The sequence below is a fragment of the Capricornis sumatraensis genome, chromosome 21 (assembly GCF_032405125.1).
Source record: "Capricornis sumatraensis isolate serow.1 chromosome 21, serow.2, whole genome shotgun sequence".
Lineage (NCBI taxonomy): Eukaryota > Metazoa > Chordata > Mammalia > Artiodactyla > Bovidae > Capricornis > Capricornis sumatraensis.
Genome location: NC_091089.1, coordinates 35,889,086 through 35,910,208, shown reverse-complemented (window position 1 = coordinate 35,910,208; position 21,123 = coordinate 35,889,086). Strand labels below are relative to the sequence as shown.

Genomic DNA, 21,123 nt, shown 5'->3' with positions numbered 1-21,123 from the left:
TCCCTTGAATGAGGAGCTACCCCCCACTTACCCCATCCCCTTCAACTATCAACGCCATGAAGAGGCTTTCAGACCCGCAATCTAAACTAGTTTTCCCCGTTACACGCTCAGAGCATCCAGGCGCTGACCATGCTCTCCCTTAGTAAGAGACAGGCTCTAGAAGGATGCTCTTTCCTTAGACCAAGGGGCAGCCCTGCCCCACACGAGCACGCTGCTCTGCGCAAGCTTCCTGTGACCGACAGGGAGCCAGGACTACCGACCACCCGAAAAAGTGCGGCTGGGCGTCAGGGCGCCCAAGCCCGCCCACTGCACCAAAAGTGTTTCCCTGTGAGGCCCTCCGCCCCTCCGCCCTCCACCCTCCGTCGGCTGGGCAGCCCTGGTGCTCCGCCCCCACCGCATAGGGGAGGAGCCTCCCGCGGAGAGCCCGGTTTGGTCTCCGGCCGGTGGGCCCCACAGCTACGAGGCGGCCGGTAGTCGCCAGTTTAAGTGAGGAGATCTGCGAGTCACGTGCCGGAGGGTTGGGGGCGTGGCACCAGGAAGGGGCGTGGCACCAGGAAGCGGCCTCAGCGCCCGCGAGATCGCCGCCGCCACGGCTGCCACCGCCCGGCCAGACTCATTACATCCGGTGTTGCTCGACCGGCTTCACGCTGGCGGCCGCCCCCGGGCCCCCCGCCGCAGGCGCGGCGCCCGCCATGGGCGAGGAGGACTACTACCTGGAACTGTGCGAGCGGCCGGTGCACTTCGAAAAGGCAAACCCGGTCAACTGCGTCTTCTTCGACGAGGCCAACAAGCAGGTCCGGGCCAGCCCGCGCCCTTCTCCCCCGCGCGGCCCGTCGCGCCCTGCCAGCCGCCCCCGATGCCGCCGGGTGTTCCGCGCGCCGGGGCCGGGGGCCCGGGGATGAGGCCTAGGGCCGCCGCGCCAGTCCCGTCCTGTGAGGCATCCGAGTGACCGGGCTCTGCCGCGGCCAGAGCTTTCTCCCCCAAAGTGACAGCCGGGCGGACCCCGGCGCCCCTCGGCCGCTGCGGTCCGCTGGTGGCACGCCGGCGTTTCCCCATCGCCTTCTCGTCATCAGTTTCCCTTGCAGTCAATGATTTAGGCGCTGAGATTTTCACTGTTCTCGGGAATTTTGTAAACCCGGGGAGCAGCTTGGCTGAGTAGCCGGGTGTGCGTAAGTGCATTCACGGGTTAGAGCTTGCAGCCTCCAAGACCGCCCGATCTCGCACGGCGGGCAGCGTGCCGAATGGTAGTTTGTTTTAGTCACTCCTCTCTTGTTTCTTAAAATTTATGTGGACACCAAGCATCCGCAGTTTGCTAAGTGCCACGTTAGTTCAGCTGAAGCCAGGGTGGAGTGTAGCAGAAATCATCCTCGCAGGTGGGTATAGGTGTCTGGAGCCTTTCAGAGTTCAGGATGGTAAAACGTCGCTGCTTTTTCTCCCAGGTTTTTGCCGTTCGATCTGGTGGAGCCACTGGAGTGGTAGTGAAAGGCCCTGATGACAGGAATCCCATCTCATTTAGGTAATTATCATATCGACGTTTCCAGACTGTTTCAAACAGTGTAAACAAAATGGTGTTTTTATCTGTTTCTCATTTAGAAGCTTGTTTTATATGTTGGGTGTGGGGCATATCCCTGCCTGTAGGAAGAGGGAAGCAGACACCTGCTATACAGTCTTGGTGGATATCCTTGGACTTCCTGTCAGAGTGAAGGTTTGCAGTCTTTGCTTGTTGTTTTGGGATCAACATACTCCAGTTCCTGTCTCTTGAAATTAACCAGTCGGAGCGTCAGCGTTCATATTTCCGGTTTCTTGGTGGAAGAGGGGCTTTATTTCCTCTTTTGACTCAGGGGCTTTCCAGAGCGTTTGGGAGATGGAGGAGATTCCTGGGTCAGTGTTTGCCATGTAATCATGTGTGTTAAAACCTCAGCTTCCAGTATACTTAAGGGGACTGGATGTCCCAGTATATCCCAGTGAAACCATTGTAACTATGGGTAGCAGCTCCTTTCACTTTCAGAATTATCTCAGTTTGGATGATAAACTATTTGATGACCTTAACTATTGTGATTACAGAGGGGAAGGTACAGAGTTGATCCTCAGTTCGGTGGTGACTTTAAAAACATTTTACAGTTGGACTGTGTAACTAGGAAACAGTTTTTACATTTTTGGTTTTTTAAGGTTTTTTTTTATTTGGCTGAGCCAGGTCTTAGTTGCAGCGTGTGGGTTCCTTTCCTTGTGGCATGTGGGATCTGGTTCCCTGACCAGCGATGGAACCTGGGCCTCCTGCATTGAGATCACAGAGTTCTTAGACACTGGACCACCAGGGAAGTCCCTAGAAAACAATTTTTGAGGTAGAAAATGAATCAGCCTCTTTTTCTTTGATCATCCTCTGTTGGGAAAACACTGCTTGCAGTGTGCTGGGCTCCAGGCTTTGAGTGAGCCTGGCCCCCTTTAGGGGTCGCAAAGAGTCAGACTCGACAGAGCCACTGAGCATGTGAGCACATCCCCCTTTTGGAAAACCCATACATTTAGTGTTGGGAGGCAGGGAGTGGACGCATAGTATTTACTGTGATAGATATTGTAATCACTGTCTCTTCAGAATGGAGGCACAGAGAAGAGATGGACATTTATCTTGGGACGGGCTGGGGAAGACCACTGCCTGGGAGAGGGAAGGCCTCAGAGAGGATCGAGGCCTGAAAGGGAGGCTTCTAGGTGGACAGGAGGCTTCTGGATGGAAAGAACACGAAGACAAGCAGTCTGCCTGTTGGGGGGGGCGGGGGTGGATTCCCTGTCTGTGTGACTGAAGACAAGGTTTCACTCAGGGAAGGCATGGTTGGTGGTGTGGCCACTGATGGGTCAGCTTGAACCCTCTATATTCTGCTGTGGATTTTATCTCATTACTTTAGATTGTTTTAAAAAGGCGAAAAGATCAGTATTTGGAAAGAGTGCACTGGTGCAGCATTGAAGTTTGATTAGTTGGGAACCTGTCATATGAGTCAGGTATCCCATTAAGAGACAATTGCTACGTTCTGAGCCGGTGCAGTGGAAACCTGCCTGAAGGCAATGTAGACCAAAGATAGTGTTGACTGGCATCCAGTAGGCTCTCTGGGGTTGCTTAGGAAGGTTGCTTAGGGTAAGACTTGCTGGTCACTTGGGTGTGGAAAGTGGGGGTGAGGCCATGATGATCCAGCCCAGGGGGCTCAGGAAGACTTGAGGGGAGATATTGAGTTTACCGTCTTTGATTGTTTTGGCCACACTGAGCGGCTTGTAGGATTGTAGTTTGCCGACCAGGGATTGAACCCAGGCCCAGGAGTGAAAGTGCCGAGTCCTAGCCACTGGACCACCAGGAAATTCCCTACTCTGTTTTAAAAACGTCTTGCCACTTCTAATAGCCCTGTTGTGGTCTGATTATTACTAGCTGTATATATTTGACATACACAGTTGATGAGTTTTGATACATGAAACCATCACCATAATCAGGACAGGGAGTGACCCCTTTCCTTCGAAAGTTTCCCCTGTGATCCAGCCCTTGGCTTCCTCTTGACCTCCATTTGAGGTGGTTGTGAGACAGAGGTGGAGCCGTCCTGGGCGGCGCAGCCCGTGGGGTGCTGGGTGCAAAAAAGTAGACTCCTTTTTCAAAAGCTGCTATATACTTCAATCAGAAATAAGTAAGTAAATATCTCACAGCTACCAGCATCTCAGGAGAAAAAAGGCGTTGCTGTGAAGGCAATGGAGAGAGAAGGCGGCAGTGTGTGGAGAAAGTTACTCTGGGGTCTAGACTCGGTGACAGCTAAATGGAGGCTCAGGTGAAAATGCGGTGTTTGCAACACCTTAGTCACTTGTTATGTGCAATTTGGTCAGTTTCTTCTGCCTCCTGTTGCCAGTTGGACTCTGCTGTTTGAAAAGCAGTCCTATAAGCTTCAGAAACATCATTATCATTTTAAACTAAGATTTACTGCTTCCTGAATATTTAACTAGTCTTTTTTCGTCTCATAAAATGATAGAAGCTAGAATGCAGTCATGAACTGTACAACTCATCACCTGCTTTTTCTTCTTAAAGAATGGAGGACAAAGGAGAAGTGAAGTGCATCAAGTTTTCCTTGGAAAATAAGATATTGGCGGTTCAGAGGACCTCAAAGACCGTGGTAAGACATCTTTATAGTACAAAGAAAAGGACATTAGAAGTACATTTGGCGGGCTTCCCAGGTGGCGCTAGTGGTAAAGAATCTGCCTGCAATGCAGGAGACACCGGAGATGCAAATTCTATCCCTGGATTGGAAAGATCCCCTGGAGGAGGGCATGGCAACCCACTCCAGTGTTCTTGCCTGGAGAATCCCATGGACAGAGGAGCCTGGCAGGCTACAGTCCATGGGGTCGCAAAGAGTCAGACATTTGAGAGCAAAGAAAATAGACCAAATAAAGCTACACGGTAAATAATAAGAAATACGGAATAGGGAAATATAAAACTAGAAGTTCATTTGGAAGAGAATGAACTGCAAAATTCCAGTGTGAAAGGACCCATTTTTATTTTAATTTCATGGAAACTGTAGTTCCATGCTGCATTGTGTTTGAGTTTTTGGATTCTTGAAGATGAGAAAGACATTTAAATGGATAAATATTTAACACAGCCTTAGTTTGTCATTTTTGACTTAAAAAAATTTTTTTAATGTACCTCTTTTTAATTTTTTCCCGTTTTTTTTTTTTGCTGCTCTATGTGGCTTGCAGGAGCTTAGCTCCCCAACCAGGGACCAAACTTGGGCCCCCTGCAATAAAAGTGAGGGATCCTAACCCCTGGAATCGAAGAGAATCCCCTTAAAGTTTTTTTAAAAGTTATTTGGAACATCAGGCATCTTTTGTTTTGATGGATAACTGGAACCATAGATTTTGCAAAGCATATTTTTGGCAACTTTGGGAGTTAGCCTCACCTCAGTAACTTCATATTTTCATTTCTCTCATCTTTGAATGCTTGATCTAAGAGCAGATATTCAGATCTGGAGCAGCTTGTGGGCATTTTGGCTTTTGTCAGTATTTACCATCGCCATTTATAGAGAAAAAGCTATTGAGAAAGGCAAATCCTGTTTCTTTCTGTCAGTATTAACTGCTAGAATTTTTGGAAAGCCTCTTGTAAAATATAGCAACCCATTTCTCCGAAATCAGTCATTTGAGGAATGCATTTTCAAAATCAGTTTCTGAACTCTAACAATATTTGGATTAACTCATTTTAAAAATTGGAATTGTCAACCTGCTGCTGATAATGGGGCATTTTGTCTAGATCAGTTGTTTTATTTTTCTTGTCTTTGGGGTTTTGTCTGTGTTTTTTTTTTTTTTTTTCCTGACCGCTTTTTAAATGGTCTTTTTCCTCTTGTCTCTTTGTACTTGAAGATCCACACTTCTCCTCTTGTATATTTCTTTCCTTTCAGGACTTTTCTAATTTTATCCCGGATAGTTCTCAGCTGGAGTACACTCAGGAGTGCAAGGTATGGGCCGATGGGGTGATTCTGTCTGAGCTGGTGGGTGTAAACTCTAGGGCCAGAGGCACAGGGTAGCCGGGTAACAGAGCACGAATGTGGAATTAGATTGTGCTTGGACCCTGGGATCTGCCTCATGTTGGCTCTGACTTCGGACACCTTTTAAATTTTTTAAAGTGCGTTTCTTCAGCTGTAAGATGGAGCTGGCAGGATTAAACGGATGGACGATGTTGAACCCCAAGCCCCTTCAGCCCTTGGTGGCTGTTGTCTTCCTGTGGCCCCTGCCCTTCTCCGCTGGGCGGAGTTTCTGGGTCAGACCTTGGATTCCCTTCATAGCAGCCTCTTCGGAGGTTTTTGGAAAAGGAGTTCTTTCCCCCTTTTTCCCGATGATGTTGTCTGGACTTGCGCTCCTTGTCTCCTTCCTTTTCCGTCCCTCCCGTCAGTGGAGATTCTAATCCATTTTAATCAGATTTGCTGGGCGTGATGAGCTAGAGGGGGCTCAGCTCAGAGAGCATCTTGGCACCTAGGAAACCCAGCAGAAGCTGCTGATAAAGTGGTTTGTCTTTGCACATGTTTGTAATGGTTTTGCTACTTGGGGATCCACCTGGGTTCCTCAGATTTCCCAGGTGGCTCAGAGGTAAAGAACCTGCCTGCAAAGTAGGAGATGCAGGGTTGACCCCTGGGTCGGAAAGATCCCCTGGAGGGGGAAAGGGCAACCCACTCCAGTATTCTTGCCTGGAGAATCCCATGAACAGAGGAGTCTGGCAGTCAATGGGGTCACAAAGAGTTGGACACGACTGAGTGACTAGTACTTCTGATGGGTTCTCAGCAAAGAGGGGCCCATCTGTGGACACCTTAGCCCCTGGCAGACCTGGTTGCTCTGTGCAGCAGAGCCTGGTCCTGGCCTGGCTGCCCTGAGGCTCCCAGCGGGGCTCTTCACCAGGTGACTCAGGGCAGGGCTCAAGATCTTCAACCCCACTTTGGGTAACCGCCACAGAAAATCTTTAGGCCTTAAGACCTTTATACCACTAGCTTTTATGATGTGTTTGACAGAGCATATCAGCTGTCCTTTGATTTCTAAAGGTAGAGGTTGGTATCAGAGTGCTGGGCACTTACCTTCCTGCCAAACTCAGTCCTTTCCCCCATCCTGTTGACAAGAAGGACTTCACATTCAGGTGCTTCAGTGAGGTGTTTCAGGTGGATATCTGGGAACACTGTATTTAACAGAAAGTATGACTTGTTCATAAGTAATCACATCTTGGTAACTTTTATCAAAGAGTGATATAAACAGCAAGGTACTTTAAACTTTTGAAAAAAATTACAGATTCTTTTTTTTATTACTATTAATTTAAAAAAATCTTTCTACAATTCTTTTCAGACCAAAAATGCCAACATACTAGGATTCTGCTGGACCAGTTCTGCTGAAATTGTCTTCATCACAGATCAAGGAATCGAATTTTACCAGGTATTATATTTATTACTTGGGCTTTCTTGGCGGCTCAGTGGTAGAGAATCCGCCTGCCAATACAGGAGACACAGGTTCAATCTCTGGGTTGGGAAGTTCCCCAGGAGAAGGAAATGGCAACCCACTCCAGTATTCTTGCCTGGAAAATCCCATGGACAGGAGCCTGGTGGGCTACAGTCTACAGGGTCACAAAAAAGTCAGATAGGACTTAGCAAACAACCAAGAACAAATGTTTATTACTTACCTGTTCTAGAGAAAGGTTTGTGATCATGTTTTAGCAGCTCTTTGAATTCACTTGGTTTTTTTTTTTCTGATTACAAGTAATACATATTTTTTGGTAAAACATTCAGATGTTACCTTTACTTTATATGGAAGGTAAGAAGTAACCATTATGAACTAATTTGGTGCCTGTTCCTCCACTTGGTTCCTACACTTAGAAATATGATTATATTGTGCAGACTTTTGGGACTGGCTCTTTTTTTTTTTTGCATAGGGATATTTCTTAGACATCCTACCATAGCTTATTCTGACTGGTATTCAGGTGTGCAGATGTGCTACAGTTTTACCAACTCTTGTCCATGAACATCTTTGTTTCCTAGTGATTACAAACAATTCTGTAGTGAGTTCAAGCAGTGAATGAGCTTGTAAAGGTTGCTTTATATTCTTAGATGACACAGTTCTTAGAAGGGAAATTATAATCTAGGTATGAATACCTAAAAAGCTGAACAGGGACTTTCCTGGTGGTCTAGTAATTAAGACTCCTTGCTTCCAATGGGTGGTATGTGTTGGGTGGGGCTGTTGAAGGTTCTGTCCCTGATCAGGTAACTAAGATCCCACATGCCATGCAACAAGGCCAAAAAATAAATTGGAAGTAAAAACTAAATTGAGAATAAGAAGTAAAAACCTGAAGAGATACTGGTAAATTTCTTCCAGAAGTTGCATTCTCACTAGCAATATAGGAATCTCTATTTTCCACACCATTGGCAGAGCTAGTTATCATAAATCTGTAGACATTTGCCAATCTTGAGAGGTGGAAAGCCATTTTAATTTGCATGTTTCATTAGGAGGGTGCTAAGCATTTTTGTGTATTGTACATTTGTGTTTCCTGTTTTATGAATTGCCTTTTCATCTTAAAAAGAATATTTTTTTAAACTTTTTTTTTAATATTGTTATTTTACTTATTTTTATTTTTTGGCTGTGCCATGTGGGATTTTAGTTCCCCTACTAAGAATTGAACCCTTGCCCCCTGCATTGGAAGCTTTAACTATTGGGCTGCCAGGGAAGTCCGATTTTTTTTTAACTGTGATAAAAAGCACATAACATGAAATCTACCATCTTAACCATTAAGTGTATAATTCATTAGCGTGAAGTATTTTCATGTTGTAGTGAAAACGAGCTGCAGACCTTTCATCTTGTAAAACTGAAGCTCAGTACCTATTGAACAACAACTCCCCATTTCCCCTTTCCCAGCCCGTGGTAACCACAGGTTTCCTTTCTGCTTCTATGAATTTGCTGCTTTAAGGTCCTCTACCTCCTATAAATGGAATCGTGCACTGTTTGTCTTTTTCTGGCCGTCCTGTCTCACTTAGCATAATGTCCTCAAGGTTCACCCATGTTACAGCATGCATCAGAATTCCCTTCCTTTGCAAGCCTGAAAAATATTCCATTGAATACATACATCACATTCCGTTTGTCCATTTATCTACCGACAGACACTGGCATTGCTTCCAGTTTTTGGTAATTGTGAATGATGCTGCTATTAACACAAGTGTGTGAGTATCTCTTTGAGACCCTGCTTTCAGTTCTTTTGGGTATATAACCCCCAAATGGGATTGTTGGGTCACATAATAATTCTGTTTTTAATTTTTAAGGCATTTCCGCATCACAGTTACGCCATTTGACATTCCCAGCGACGGTGCACAAAGGTTCCGGTTTCTCCATCTCACCACTAATAGTTGTTGTTTTCTGTTTTATCCATAGCAGTCATCCTGCTGGGTGTCAGATGGTATCTCATTGTGGTTTTGATTTGCATTTCTCTGATTGGTGATGGTGTACACCTTGTTCATGGCTTGTTGGCTTTTTGTTCGTGCTCTGGATGGTGTCTATTCCTCTTTTTAAAAAAGTAATATTTATTTAATTTATCTTTGGCCGTGCTGGGTTTTTGTTGCTGCTCACGGGCTTTCTCTAATTGCAGTGAGCAGGGGCTACTCTTCGTTGCGGTGCTGGGGCTTCACATTACAGTAGCTTCTCGTGGAACACAGGCTCTAGGGCAGGCTTCAACAGTTGTAGCCCTTGGGCTTAGTTGCTCCACAACTCATGGAATCTTCCCGGACCAGGGATTGAATCCCTGTTCCCTGCATTGGCAGGCAGATTCTCAGCCACTGTGTCACCAGGGAAGTCCCCTCTGTTTTTAAATTGGATTATTTTCTTTTGTTGAGTTGTAGGAAGTGTTTGTATTTTTTGAATATTAACCCTTTATCAGATGATTTGCAAATACTTTCTCCTGTTCTGTAGGTTGCCTTTTCACTCTGTTGTTTACATTGGACTTTATCTTTTAATAACTAACTTACTGACGTAGTAATGCATCTTATGTTACCGGGACATAATTGACCAGAGTGTTTCAATATTAACTTACATAACAAATTGCTGGCCACAGGCCTTAGTTTCTGCAAAAATCCCCTGGTCGGTAATGTATTAATATGTTCCAGCCGCCTGATCTATTGAGAAAGCTCCTGAAATCTCTTAAGTGGAGCCAAAGTGGAGAGGGTTAGAATTCTTTCAGGTGTTCAGTTTGTTGTCCCAATGAAACCAGTGTAATTTAATTTAGAATGTATGAATGGAGGAGGCACACCTGTGTAACACAGGATGCTGTGAATGCTGTGGAACTTTGCTGTAGGTCGGTTATCAGTACCTCAGTGACCGGCAGAAAGGAAAGCTACCTGAATCCCATATGCACAGAAATAGAATTTTGAGCCTGTGACTAGCAAGGAGAGGATTGTGGCTTTACAGAAGGGTTCCTGGGGCAGTCATTTAAAAGTATCTTTCTGTTCTCAGAAGTAGAAGAGTGTACATTCAGGACATCCAGGTGGTTTTAAGATCTTCAAGAAATAAGAAAGAAAAAGGACTCTGACACATGTTTATTTTATTATCCCTGGATCATCGAGAAACCCATGCCCCCAACGCTGACTTCCAAGTCAGTTCTTCAGGGCAGTGTTCTGGGAGCATTAACATCATCCTTGGGCTCTATTCAGCACTCCTTAATGCATCAGGAGATTCTGAGTATATTTTAAATGTGCTATTATGATAAAATAGTTACTCGGTTTGCACATGGAGTCTCATGAACCCACATGTGTTAGAAGAAGGATACCTGCTCACCCCCAGCCTCAGATTGAGCGGGAGACCAGGAGGAAGGCCAATTCTGCAGGCAGGGCGGTGGCTGATTTGGTGCATGTGGCTCCAGGGCGTCGGTTTGTGTTGCTGGATCCATGACAACCAAGGATGCTGATGCTCCCCACTCTTGGGAGGATGGTGCCTGGAAGTGTGGGGGCTTGGGTGGCCCTGGAGTGAGGAGGGCTGCCTGGGTTTTCACAGGTTCCTTTGCCCCTTGGAGCCTTATTTTTTCCCCTCAAATCAGCCTAATGATGCCCAGCCCTTGGGGGCAGGGAAAGAATAAATGAGCTAAGATTTGGAAGTGTTAATAAGCACAGGGCTGGAAGAATGGTAGCTGTAATAAATAAAAATGATTTTTTTCTACTTAATTACTAACTTCTGCTTTTTATGATTTTCTTTGTATACTATGTCAGTTTTCAGGTATTTTCTTTTTTATTATTTTGGCCATACCTGGATGCAGGCAGGATCCTGACCAGGGATCAAACCTGCATTCCCTGCAGCAGAAGCACAGAGTCCTAACCACTGGACCACCGGGGAATTTCCCATTTGCTGTTTTCAAATGAAGCTTCTGTTTCTTGAACTTTGTGTCAGGTGTTACCAGAGAAGCGGAATCTGAAGCTCCTGAAGAGCCAGAACATCAACGTGAACTGGTACATGTACTGTCCCGAGGGCTCCGTGATTCTGCTCTCCACCACAGTGCTTGGAAATGTGCTGCAGCCCTTCTACTTCCGGGTAAGGGTCAGCCTCCCTTGAAAAAAGTCCTCTGACCTTGTTCTTCTAAAAGCCTAACTGATCCTGTAACTTCAAAGGGGCAAGTTCCTCCAACAAGAGCCTCGCCCCTTCTGACCACTAGAGGGCACCCCATACCATCCCATCTCCATCAGGAATGGGTCCTAAGCCTGGAACCCTGAAAAGGAGGGGAAGACTCGGTACTTGTGTATCCTCAGTGCTGTGATGTGGGGAGGGCTGGAACATCAGAAGGGCTTAATAAGCTTCTGCAAAAAGTTTTTTCTCCCCCAAACAGGCTGGCACCATGTCGAAGCTGCCTAAGTTTGAGATTGAATTACCAGCTGCCCCAAAGTCAACTAAACTGAGCCTCTCGGAGAGAGACATTGCCATGGCGACAATGTATGTCTGTCCTTTGGGAGAATTCCTCCTCATAATTGTTTTCAGTGCTGTCAACGATAGGAGGTTGTTGTAAGCACAGCAGGGCTGCCCTGGCTCCTGTAGCCTCAGAACACAAGAGAAGGACCCCCCTTCTCCACTTCTGGGTCTTATGAATGTAGAAAGCTCCTCATCTTCCGGACATTCTTTTCTGATTTTATTGACTTTGTGATCTTAGAGAAGTTTTTTTCACCACATTAGTCTGATAAAATGAGACCACTGAGCCACTTTATTTCTCAGTTTCAGAAAATTTTTTTTTAGTTCTGAGTTGAAGCTTATCAAAGTTTTTTTTACATAAAATATATCATACTTATTCTAAAGAAAAACATAGTTTACATTTTTTATTTAACAGATGTAGACCTAAATTATTTGTGTAGAACGTTTATTTTCATTTGGAAATGTAGATAGCTCAAATTTAAAAATTTTATTATGAAAATATCAAACACAAAAATAAAACTGATTCAGAGAATCTCCTATATACCCAAATTCAGCAAATATCAACACTTTGCTTCTAAATTACTTCTGATTCTTCTATGGCCTAAAACTAGTTTCCAAATGGCAAAAAGCTTTTAGCACTTAGAGTGCTTTTTTTTTCTTTTTAAAGAAATATGAGGCATGATGGTATAGAAAAAGATAAAATGAGAAGTCTTTGCAAAAGGAGACCCTTCCCTCTGTCTCTTCCTTGTCCCTGAGGCAGGCCCCAGCACAGTGTGAACTCCTGGAACAAAAACCTGCCTACAGGAACTGGTCACAGCAACACTTATCAGATGAGGCTTAAAAATGCAAAGTGATTATCCTTTCCTATGATTAAGGAATGTATTCATTTTACAAAACTGGGAAATCACAGAAAGTGAGAAGAAAAATGGACTTGGCATATTACCCTGGGCTTCCCAGGTGGCGCTAGTGGTAAAGAATCCCTCTGTCAGTGCAGGAGACTCAGGTTCAATCCCTGGGTTGGAAGATCCCCTGGAGCAAGAAATGATAACCCAGTCCACTATTCTTGTCTGGGAAATCCCATGGGCAAAGGAAGCTGGTGGGCTACAGTCCATGGGGTCGCAAAGAGTCGGACATGAATGAGCACATGAGCACAGACAGCATATTACTCAAGGACGACTATTAACAACCTGTTCTTTCCAGTGGTTTTGGACATGCTGCATAAGTTTGTAGGTTTTTTTTTCTTAAATACTGTGATCAAGTTCTATTTAGTTTTGCATCCCCCGTTTTTCACTTAATATTAGATTTCTTTTTTTTTAAGATAACGGCACTTTCTTTGTAAATGTTTCTGTTGGCTGCAGAATATCTGATGACGTGGGTATCTTGTAATTCACTTACCTATGGCCTTATAACTCAGCATTTAGAATGGGAGGATGTCAGATGACCAGCATGACTTACGTCTCCCTGTTCTCTGATCAGATATGGCCAGCTGTACGTTCTCTTCCTGAGGCATCATTCTCGGACCTCCAACAGTGCTGGAGCAGAGGTGGTCCTGTATCACCTCCCACGGTACGCTTAACGCTGTCTTCCCTCTTCTCCAGTTTTAAAATATGAACCACAGCTTGTTGATCTATTTTGTGACCTTTCTCTTGTCTTACAGAGAAGGTGCCTGTAAAAAGATGCACATATTGAAGTTAAACCGGACGGGGAAGTTTGCCCTAAACGTGGTGGACAACCTGGTCGTGGTTCATCATCAGGACACAGAGGTATGAGTGTAGGGGCATGTCCTGCTCCAAGGAGCTGTGAAAATGACAAAACATTCTGCAGAAGACTAGAAAGTGCCCTTTATACTCAAAATCCTGGTCTTCCAGGTAGAAATGGGTTTGGTCTTCTAGATGGTTTAGGAAAACCCTACCAGTTGATTAGGAGAATTAAATACTGTTTCAGAAAATAACACACATGAGATCAAACTTGGGAATAGTCATTTGGTTGAGTCACCTGAGCCAGGAACTCCTGCCAAGCCACTGTGTTGTGTTAGCACCTGAGCCCCTTTGTGAGTGTAAATGATGGTGGTTTTGAGGCCTTGTGGCTCCAGAGAAAGAACTAGAATGCCTGTCAGCTGGGTGTCCGGTGGGAGACAAGCCACTTCCCTCCTGGAGGCTGGTGACACCTGTGTTGTCAACCAATGAAGATGTTGCAAGTTGAAGTGAAAAGGCTGTGTTCCCATCACTGGAGCCCTTCAGAGGCAGCGAGTCATAGACGTGGGGATCCATGTGAGAGCTGGCAGAGAGCTGTGATGTCGCAGCAGAGTCCTCCTCAGATAGGCACCAGCATGCAGGGGTCGATCGCAGACAGGAGGCTCCTTCAGCGGATCTGAACAGAAGACGTGAGGTCCCGAGAGGGCGGGTGGAGCTGCGGTCTATTGGGCTGATACCACGCGGTTGTCTTTCTGCCCGCCAGACGTCGGTGATATTTGATATCAGGCTGCGGGGGGATTTCGACGGCTCTGTTACTCTGCATCACCCGGTGCTCCCAGCTCGATCCATCCAGCCCTGTCAGATCCCCGCAGCAGGTACGAGGGAGTGGCCGTGTGTGGGTGGAAGGGGGAGCAGGTCCAGGGCTTCCCACATCTGTTCACTTTCCCAGGGCTGCTTCTGTCTGTTTTTTCTAACGTCACTACTGAATCTTGGGCTTCCCTGGTGGCTCAGATAATAAAGAGTCTGCCTGCAACGCAGGAGATGCGAATTCAGTCTCTGGATTGGGAACATCCCCTGGAGAAGAAAATGGCACCCACTGCAGTATTCTTGCCTGGAGAGTTCCACAGACAGAGGAGCCTGGCGGGCGACAGACAGTCTTTGGGGTCTCAGAGTCAGTCACGACTGAGCGACTAACACTACTGAGTCTATAAGTTACATTGTGTTCTCATGAAAAACGTTTTATAAGTGACATGAATCTCCCTTTGAAGAAAACAGAATGATTCTTTTCTCTGAGCTTTACAGTGGAGCATTGTGATTACCCATTGAAGCTCAAAGAGTTTTTAATGTTGAGTAAGATGTTGACATTTCTGTTTGTCTCTGCTCAATAACCCTGCGGTTAAGTTTGGCTATTTATGGCTGTTATTTATCCTGGGATCACTTCTCCTTATTGTTCTTAAGTTCTGTGTGACTGTGATGACAACGACTGTTGTCTTCCCTTGACTGGTGGTCATGGGAAGTGTTAAGGCTGTAGTTGTGAGGTTATTCTGAACCCATCCTCCAACCCGAAGAGGTGGCAGTGAGAAGTCAGAGGAGAGAAAAGATCAGGATGTCAGAAAAGGGGAAAAGCCATTTCGTTCCTTTTGCTTTTCCTCAGTGTGACTGACTTCAGGGGAGAACTCAAACCACGTTCTTTTTCAAGGAGATGGGAGTCTGGAGCAGGTTGGTTGTAGTTGCCACGTATAAACCAGAGTCACAAGTGCACATGTGGAACTCCGGGAGGAGCGTTTCCTTAAAGGAACCCTTGTCAGATAGCTTTGGGTTGGCCTAACCCACTGACAGGATGTCTGAGTACCTGTCACGAGAAGAATCAGGTCAGGTTCTCGCTGACAGTTTAGCCAGAGCGCTGCCTCGCGCCTGCACGCTGGGACTTGCAGGATCAGCCAGCTGAGCAGAGTTTGAGAACAAGCTACAGTTGACCCTTGAACAGTGAGGGTTAATCTGCATATAACTGATGGTCAGCCCTCCATACCCATCGGTCTGCACGGGCAGACTCAGCCACCCACAGGCTGTGCAGTCCTGTGGTTTCTATTGTTGAGAAATACCTCTGTGTAAGTGGGCCCATGGAGTTCACACCCGCCTTGAGGGTCGGCTGTAGTTCTCACATCTGATTAGGTCTCAGCCTTCTTTGTTCTTTCCAGCTTCTTCCTTTTCCCAGGGTAGTTGAAAGATGTCAGCACTTAGAGTAGATGGTGTCAGATGAATGGCTGGTATCTGCGATTGCTTACTCAGCATGAAAACAAATGCTAGTAATTGGAGCAAGAACAACTCTAAACATTCCAGCCCCATACTCTAATGGAGCGGGGGCGGTGGGGGGTTGGAGTCTGTGCAAAATTAGCATCTTTTCTAACCAGCTGATTAAAACCTATCTTCCAATCTGAAATCACCCAGGTGACTTTTTCAGTTCTTTCTTGCGCACGTGTGTAAAACAGCAAGACAGTGCTGTGAAAGAAACTTCAACCTGTTTTCCGTTTCTTTCAAGACTTCTTCCTTTAAGACTTCTTCATGGGTTATTCTCGACTTCCCTCTTCCTCCTGATCGGTGTTATCAGTGGGACATGCCAACTTACTTCCTCCTTACTTAACTGCAGTCGAATGAAGACGCACTGAAGCCTTTAGAAAGTATTAAGTGTTGTACTGGTAGCACTTTCTGGTTGGGTTACTTAGCCCTTACACACGTGTCTTCTGTGTTTGTAGGTCCAGCTCCTGTGACCAGCCAGTCCCCCGTCCCATGTAAACTCTGTATCTTTTCCAAAGGCCTTGGCCGTGACAGGGAGGGAAGCTGTCACTTCTCCTTACACAGGGGTCTAAGGGTGGTCCAAGACCCCGGGTCTGGTGAATCGCATCATGGAAATCGCCCGTGGGGTTTCCCTCTCATCGAGGGCCGGGCCTCCATGGGGGCCTCAGTGAGGGGTGGGAAGGATGCTCATGGGACCTGGGTTGCTTCCTGTCCTCCTCTCCTGGGGTAGTGTTTCCTATAACGTGTGGATTCTTCATCGTGGATCGTCTTCCAGCCCGACATCATCATCAGCGCGAGTCAAGGTGGGTCTGGGGTGCGGGTGGGGTTGTCCTGTTAGAAAGACGAGCTTGTGGAGGGTCTCCTGTCCGTCTCGAGGGTACCAGCTCGGTGCCGGCCCTGGGGAGAAAGGGCTGACTCGGACATTTCCAGTGAAGCCTTTAATTCTCTCCCAGAGCCCCATTGAGGACTGTGCCCACTGCCCAGCAGTGAGGCTGTTGGGAGGTTCGAGGACAGGTGTTGCCCAGGGCTGGGAGGATGGTGGGTTCCAGGGCTCCTTTGGGAGCTTCAGGAATTGCCTTTGTCTAACGAGTCAGAGCAGAAGAGGCGCCCAGGACCAGAGTCTGTGCCTGGGCTGCCACCTGCTCTCCCATCAGCGCTGAAGGGGAGGAGGTGCCTATATTCAGTGGATGCTCCGGGCGTCTGCAGGGAGGGTTCCTCTGTGAGGAATCGGCAACATGCAGAGGTCGTTGGCTGCAGCCCCACTGTGGTGTGGGTGTCCTGAGTGTCGCAGCCTGGGCTGTGTTGTGAGCGCAGCCCCTGGCTCAGCTCTGCAGCATCACCTCACCCGCCACCCCCGGACCCTGGCCACCGGGAAGGTGGAGGCAAGCAGCTCTGGGGCCACTGCTCTGATTTGCAGCCAGGGTTCAGTGTGCCGCCTCTCCACAGGTTACCTCTGGAACCTCCAGGTGAAACTGCAGCCCATAGTGAACCTCTTGCCGGATAAAGGCAGGCTCATGGACTTCCTCCTGCAGAGGAAGGAGTGCAAGATGGTCATCCTATCTGTGTGCTCGCAGAGTGAGTAGGGGTGGGGCGGCTTCAGCCTCTCTGTCTGATTCCTGACACGGCCTGCACGCCTACCGCGAGGTGGGCCACACTCTTCTCCTGTCTGCAGCCTGTGGGCTCAGTGATGGGGGCATCATTTAACCCCCTGGAAAGGCTGCCTGGTATAAAAGTGATTTATTCCTGCAAGACATTTCTTGGGTAGGAGAGACTAAAAACCAGACCTAAACCTGGGCACACGGAGGGTAGAGGCTGCCCCTCCCCAGCTGGAAAAGAAACCTTTTCCTGAGTCCAAGTCACTTACGACATTGTGTCTGTTAATACTCTGAGACTCTCCTGATGCCCTCTGTTAGTATCCGGAAGGGCTGGTGACCGCCCTCAGGGCTCCCAGCCCCTAAACTGTGTCATGTCTCCTGGTGACCCTCAGAGACGAGTCCTTTCTCTCCTAGCGTGTCGGCTGACCGCTGTGAACCTTGATTCCTTCCAGTGTTGACAGAGTCAGACAGGGCGACATTGCCCGTGATAGCCACTGTCTTTGACAAACTCAACCAGGAGTATAAGAAGTACCTGGACGCTGAGCAGAGTTACACGATGGTAAGTAGTATGTACACCTTACATACAAGGTGGGACACTCCACTCCACCCCACCCCACCCCACCCTGGGTATATTTTCAACGTAATTATAAGCATGATTCTCATAGATTGATAACACTGAGGTTTGCCCTGTGCCAGAGGGCATGGTGGATGTTTACAGGGAGCGTAAACTTAGAGTCCCCGTGTGCCCTGAGCTCAGAGGCTGACTGTCACTTAATGGCTTCCTCTTCATTTGTTGTTTTTAATCTGTGTTTGGTCTTACACATGTGTAGATCCTTGGTCTCCCTTTACGTAACAGATGAGAAAATCAGTCTCAGGTTGCATTATTTTATGTCTTTCTGCCAAGCCAGAGTCTAGACTTTGGTGAATCAGTATGTAAATCATTTTGCCACATCTTTCTTTCATTTTAGGATGGAAAAGCTATAAAAATAAGACTTATCTTGTCATTCAGTCAAGTTCCTTTTAAGATCCTGATGATTCAGTATTAGCACTGCACTTTTCCTGGAGTAGGTTCAGGTGTTTGTTGGACTTCCCTGGTGGTCCAGTAGTGAAGACTCCACGCTCCCAGCACTTCCACTGCTAGGGGCGTGGTGTGGGACCAGTTGGGGAACTGGTCTGGGGACTTAAGATCTCGCATGCCCCTTGCAGCCAAAAAAAAACAAACAAAGTGTCGAGTGTCTGTTGTGAAGGGTCTGCTTCTCAGGGTCTGCTATACTGTTTCATAAGTGTGTCTTCTGAAGCTAGAAGGAAGTTCAAGACAAGTGGAATGAATTATTTGCCTTCATGAACCTGAGTAGTCCGAAGGCTAAAAATGGCAGTGGTTTTATTTTTTATTTTTTAAAATTTTACTTTATTTTACTTTGTAATACTATATTGGTTTTGCCATACATCAACATGAATCCGCCGTGGGTGTACATGAGTTCCCAATCCTGAACCTCCCTCCCACCTCCCTCCCCATACCATCTCTCTGGGTCATCCCAGTCCACCAGCCCCAAGCATCCTGTATCCTGCATTGAAACCAGACTGGAGATTTGTTTCTTACATGATTTTATACATGTTTCAATGCCATTCTCCCAAATCATCCCACCGTCTCCCTCTCCCACAGAGTCCAAATGTCTGTTCTATACTTCTGTGTCTCTTTTGCTGTCTCGCATACAGGGTTATCGTTACCATCTTTCTAAATTCCATATATATGTGTTAGTATACTGTATTGGTGTTTTTCTTTCTGGCTTACATCCCTCTGTATAATTGGCTCCAGTTTCATCCACCTCATTAGAACTGATTCAAATGTATTCTTTTTAATGGCTGAGCAATACTCCATTGTGTATATGTACCACAGCTTTCTTATCCATTCATCTGCTGATGGACATCTAGGTTGCTTCCATGTCCTGGCTATTATAAACAGTGCTGCGATGAACATTGGGGTACACTTGTCTCTTTCAATTCTGGTTTCCTCAGTTTGTATGCCCAGCAGTGGGATTGCTAGGTCATAAGGCAGTTCTATTTCCAGTTTTTTAAGGAATCTCCACAATGTTCTCCATAGTGGCTGTACTAGTTTGCATTCCCACCAACAGTATAAGAGGGTTCCCTTTTCTCCTCACCCTCTCCAGCATTTATTGCTTGCAGATTTTTGGATCGCAGCCATTCTGACTGGTGTGAAGTGGTACCTCATTGTGGTCTTGATTTGCATTTCTCTGATAATGAGTGATGTTGAGCATCTTTTCATGTGTTTGTTAGCCATCTGTATGTCTTCTTTGGAGAAATGTCTATTTAGTTCTTTGGCCCATTTTTTGATTGGGTCGTTTATTTTTCTGGAATTGAGCTGCAGGAGTTGGCTGTATATTTTTGAGATTAGTTGTTTGTCAGTTGCTTCATTTGCTATTATTTTCTCCCATTCCAAAGGCTATCTTTTCACCTTGCTTATAGTTTCCTTTGTTGTGCAAGCTTTTAATTTTAATTAGATCCCATTTGTTTATTTTTGCTTTTATTTCCAGTATTCTGGAAGGTGGGTCATAGAGTATCCTGCTGTGATTTATGTCAGAGAGTGTTTTGCCTATGTTCTCCTCTAGGAGTTTTATAGTTTCTGGTCTTACATTTAGATCTTTAATCCATTTTGAGTTTACTTTTGTGTATGGTGTTAGAAAGTGTTCTAGTTTCATTCTTTTACAAGTGGTTGACCAGTTTTCCCAGCACCACTTGTTAAAGAGATTGTCTTTAATCCATTGTATATTCTTGCCTCCTTGGTCGAAGATAAGGTGTCCATAGGTCTGCGGATTCATCTCTGGGCTTTCTATTTTGTTCCATTGATCTATATTTCTATATTTCACAGAAATATATATTGTGCCAGTACCATACTGTCTTGATGACTGTGGCTTTGTAGTAGAGCCTGAAGTCAGGCAGGTTGATTCCTCCAATTCCGTTCTCCTTTCTCAAGATTGCTTTGGCTATTCGAGGTTTTTTGTATTTCCATACAAATTGTGAAATTATTTGTTCTAGCTCTGTGAAAAATACTGTTGGTAGCTTGATAGGGATTGTTGAATCTGTAGATTGCTTTGGGTAATGTACTCATTTTCACTATATTGATTCTTCTGATCCATGAACATGGTATATTTCTCCATCTATTAGTGTCCTCTTTGATTTCTTTCACCAGTGTTTTATAGTTTTCTATATATAGGTCTTTTGTTTCTTTAGGCAGATATATTCCTGAGCATTTTATTCTTTTCATTGCAATGGTGAGTGGAATTGTTTCTTTAATTTCGTTTTCTACTTTCTCATTAGCGTATAGGAATGCAAGGGATTTCTGTGTGTTGATTTTATATCCTGCAACTTTACTATATTCATTGATTAGCTCTAGTAATTTTCTGGTGGAGTCTTTAGGGTTTTCTATGTAGAGGATCATGTCATCTGCAGACAGTGAGAGTTTTACTTCTTTTCCAGTTTGGATTCCTTTTATTTCTTTTTCTGCTCTGATTGCTGTCGCCAAAACTTCCAGAACTATGTTGAATAGTAGTGGTGAAAGTGGGCACCCTTGTCTTGTTCCTGACTTTATGGGAAATGCTTTCAATTTTTCACCATTGAGGATAATGTTTGCTGTGGGTTTGTCATATATAGCTTTTATTATGTTGAGGTATGTTCCTTCTATTCCTGCTTTCTTGAGAGTTTTTATCATAAATGAATGTTGAATTTTGTCAAAGGCTTTCTCTGCATCTATTGAGATAATCATATGACTTTTATTTTTCTCTTTGTTAATGTGTTATATTAGGTTGATTGATTTGCAGATATTGAAGAATCCTTGCATCCTTGGGATAAAGCCCACTTGGTCATGGTGTATGATCTTTTTAATGTGTTGTTGGACTCTGATTGCTAGAATTTTGTTAAGGCTTTTTGCATCTATGTTCATCAGTGATATTGGCCTGTAGTTTTCTTTTTTTGTGGCATCTTTGTCAGGTTTTGGTATTAGGGTGATGGTGGCCTCATAGACTGAGTTTGGAAGTTTCCTTTCCTCTGCAATTTTCTGGAAGAGTTTGAGTAGGATAGGTGTTAGTTCCTCTCTCAATTTTTGGTAG

At 45.6% G+C, this 21,123-nt stretch overlaps 1 protein-coding gene across 3 annotated transcripts in view; it reads left to right on the top strand.

Annotated features, from left to right (window-relative positions):
• The first annotated feature begins 630 nt into the window (after positions 1 to 630).
• The window catches only part of LOC138097529 (regulator of MON1-CCZ1 complex), a 29,014-nt gene continuing 8,521 nt past the window's right edge, over positions 631 to 21,123 (top strand). For 2 of the 3 annotated variants that reach the window (XM_068993737.1, XM_068993738.1), the window contains exons 1-12: positions 631 to 794; positions 1,440 to 1,516; positions 4,052 to 4,136; positions 10,906 to 11,046; positions 11,339 to 11,442; positions 12,892 to 12,981; positions 13,073 to 13,178; positions 13,873 to 13,984; positions 15,863 to 15,907; positions 16,154 to 16,207; positions 16,851 to 16,979; positions 17,452 to 17,558. In XM_068993737.1, coding sequence (XP_068849838.1) covers positions 693 to 794; positions 1,440 to 1,516; positions 4,052 to 4,136; positions 10,906 to 11,046; positions 11,339 to 11,442; positions 12,892 to 12,981; positions 13,073 to 13,178; positions 13,873 to 13,984; positions 15,863 to 15,907; positions 16,154 to 16,207; positions 16,851 to 16,979; positions 17,452 to 17,558 — 1,152 coding nt within the window. In that variant the 5' untranslated portion in view covers positions 631 to 692. Of the gene's footprint in view, positions 795 to 1,439; positions 1,517 to 4,051; positions 4,137 to 5,411; positions 5,469 to 6,837; positions 6,925 to 10,905; positions 11,047 to 11,338; positions 11,443 to 12,891; positions 12,982 to 13,072; positions 13,179 to 13,872; positions 13,985 to 15,862; positions 15,908 to 16,153; positions 16,208 to 16,850; positions 16,980 to 17,451; positions 17,559 to 21,123 lie in introns of all 3 variants that reach the window. The other variant, XM_068993736.1, reaches the window with a different exon arrangement.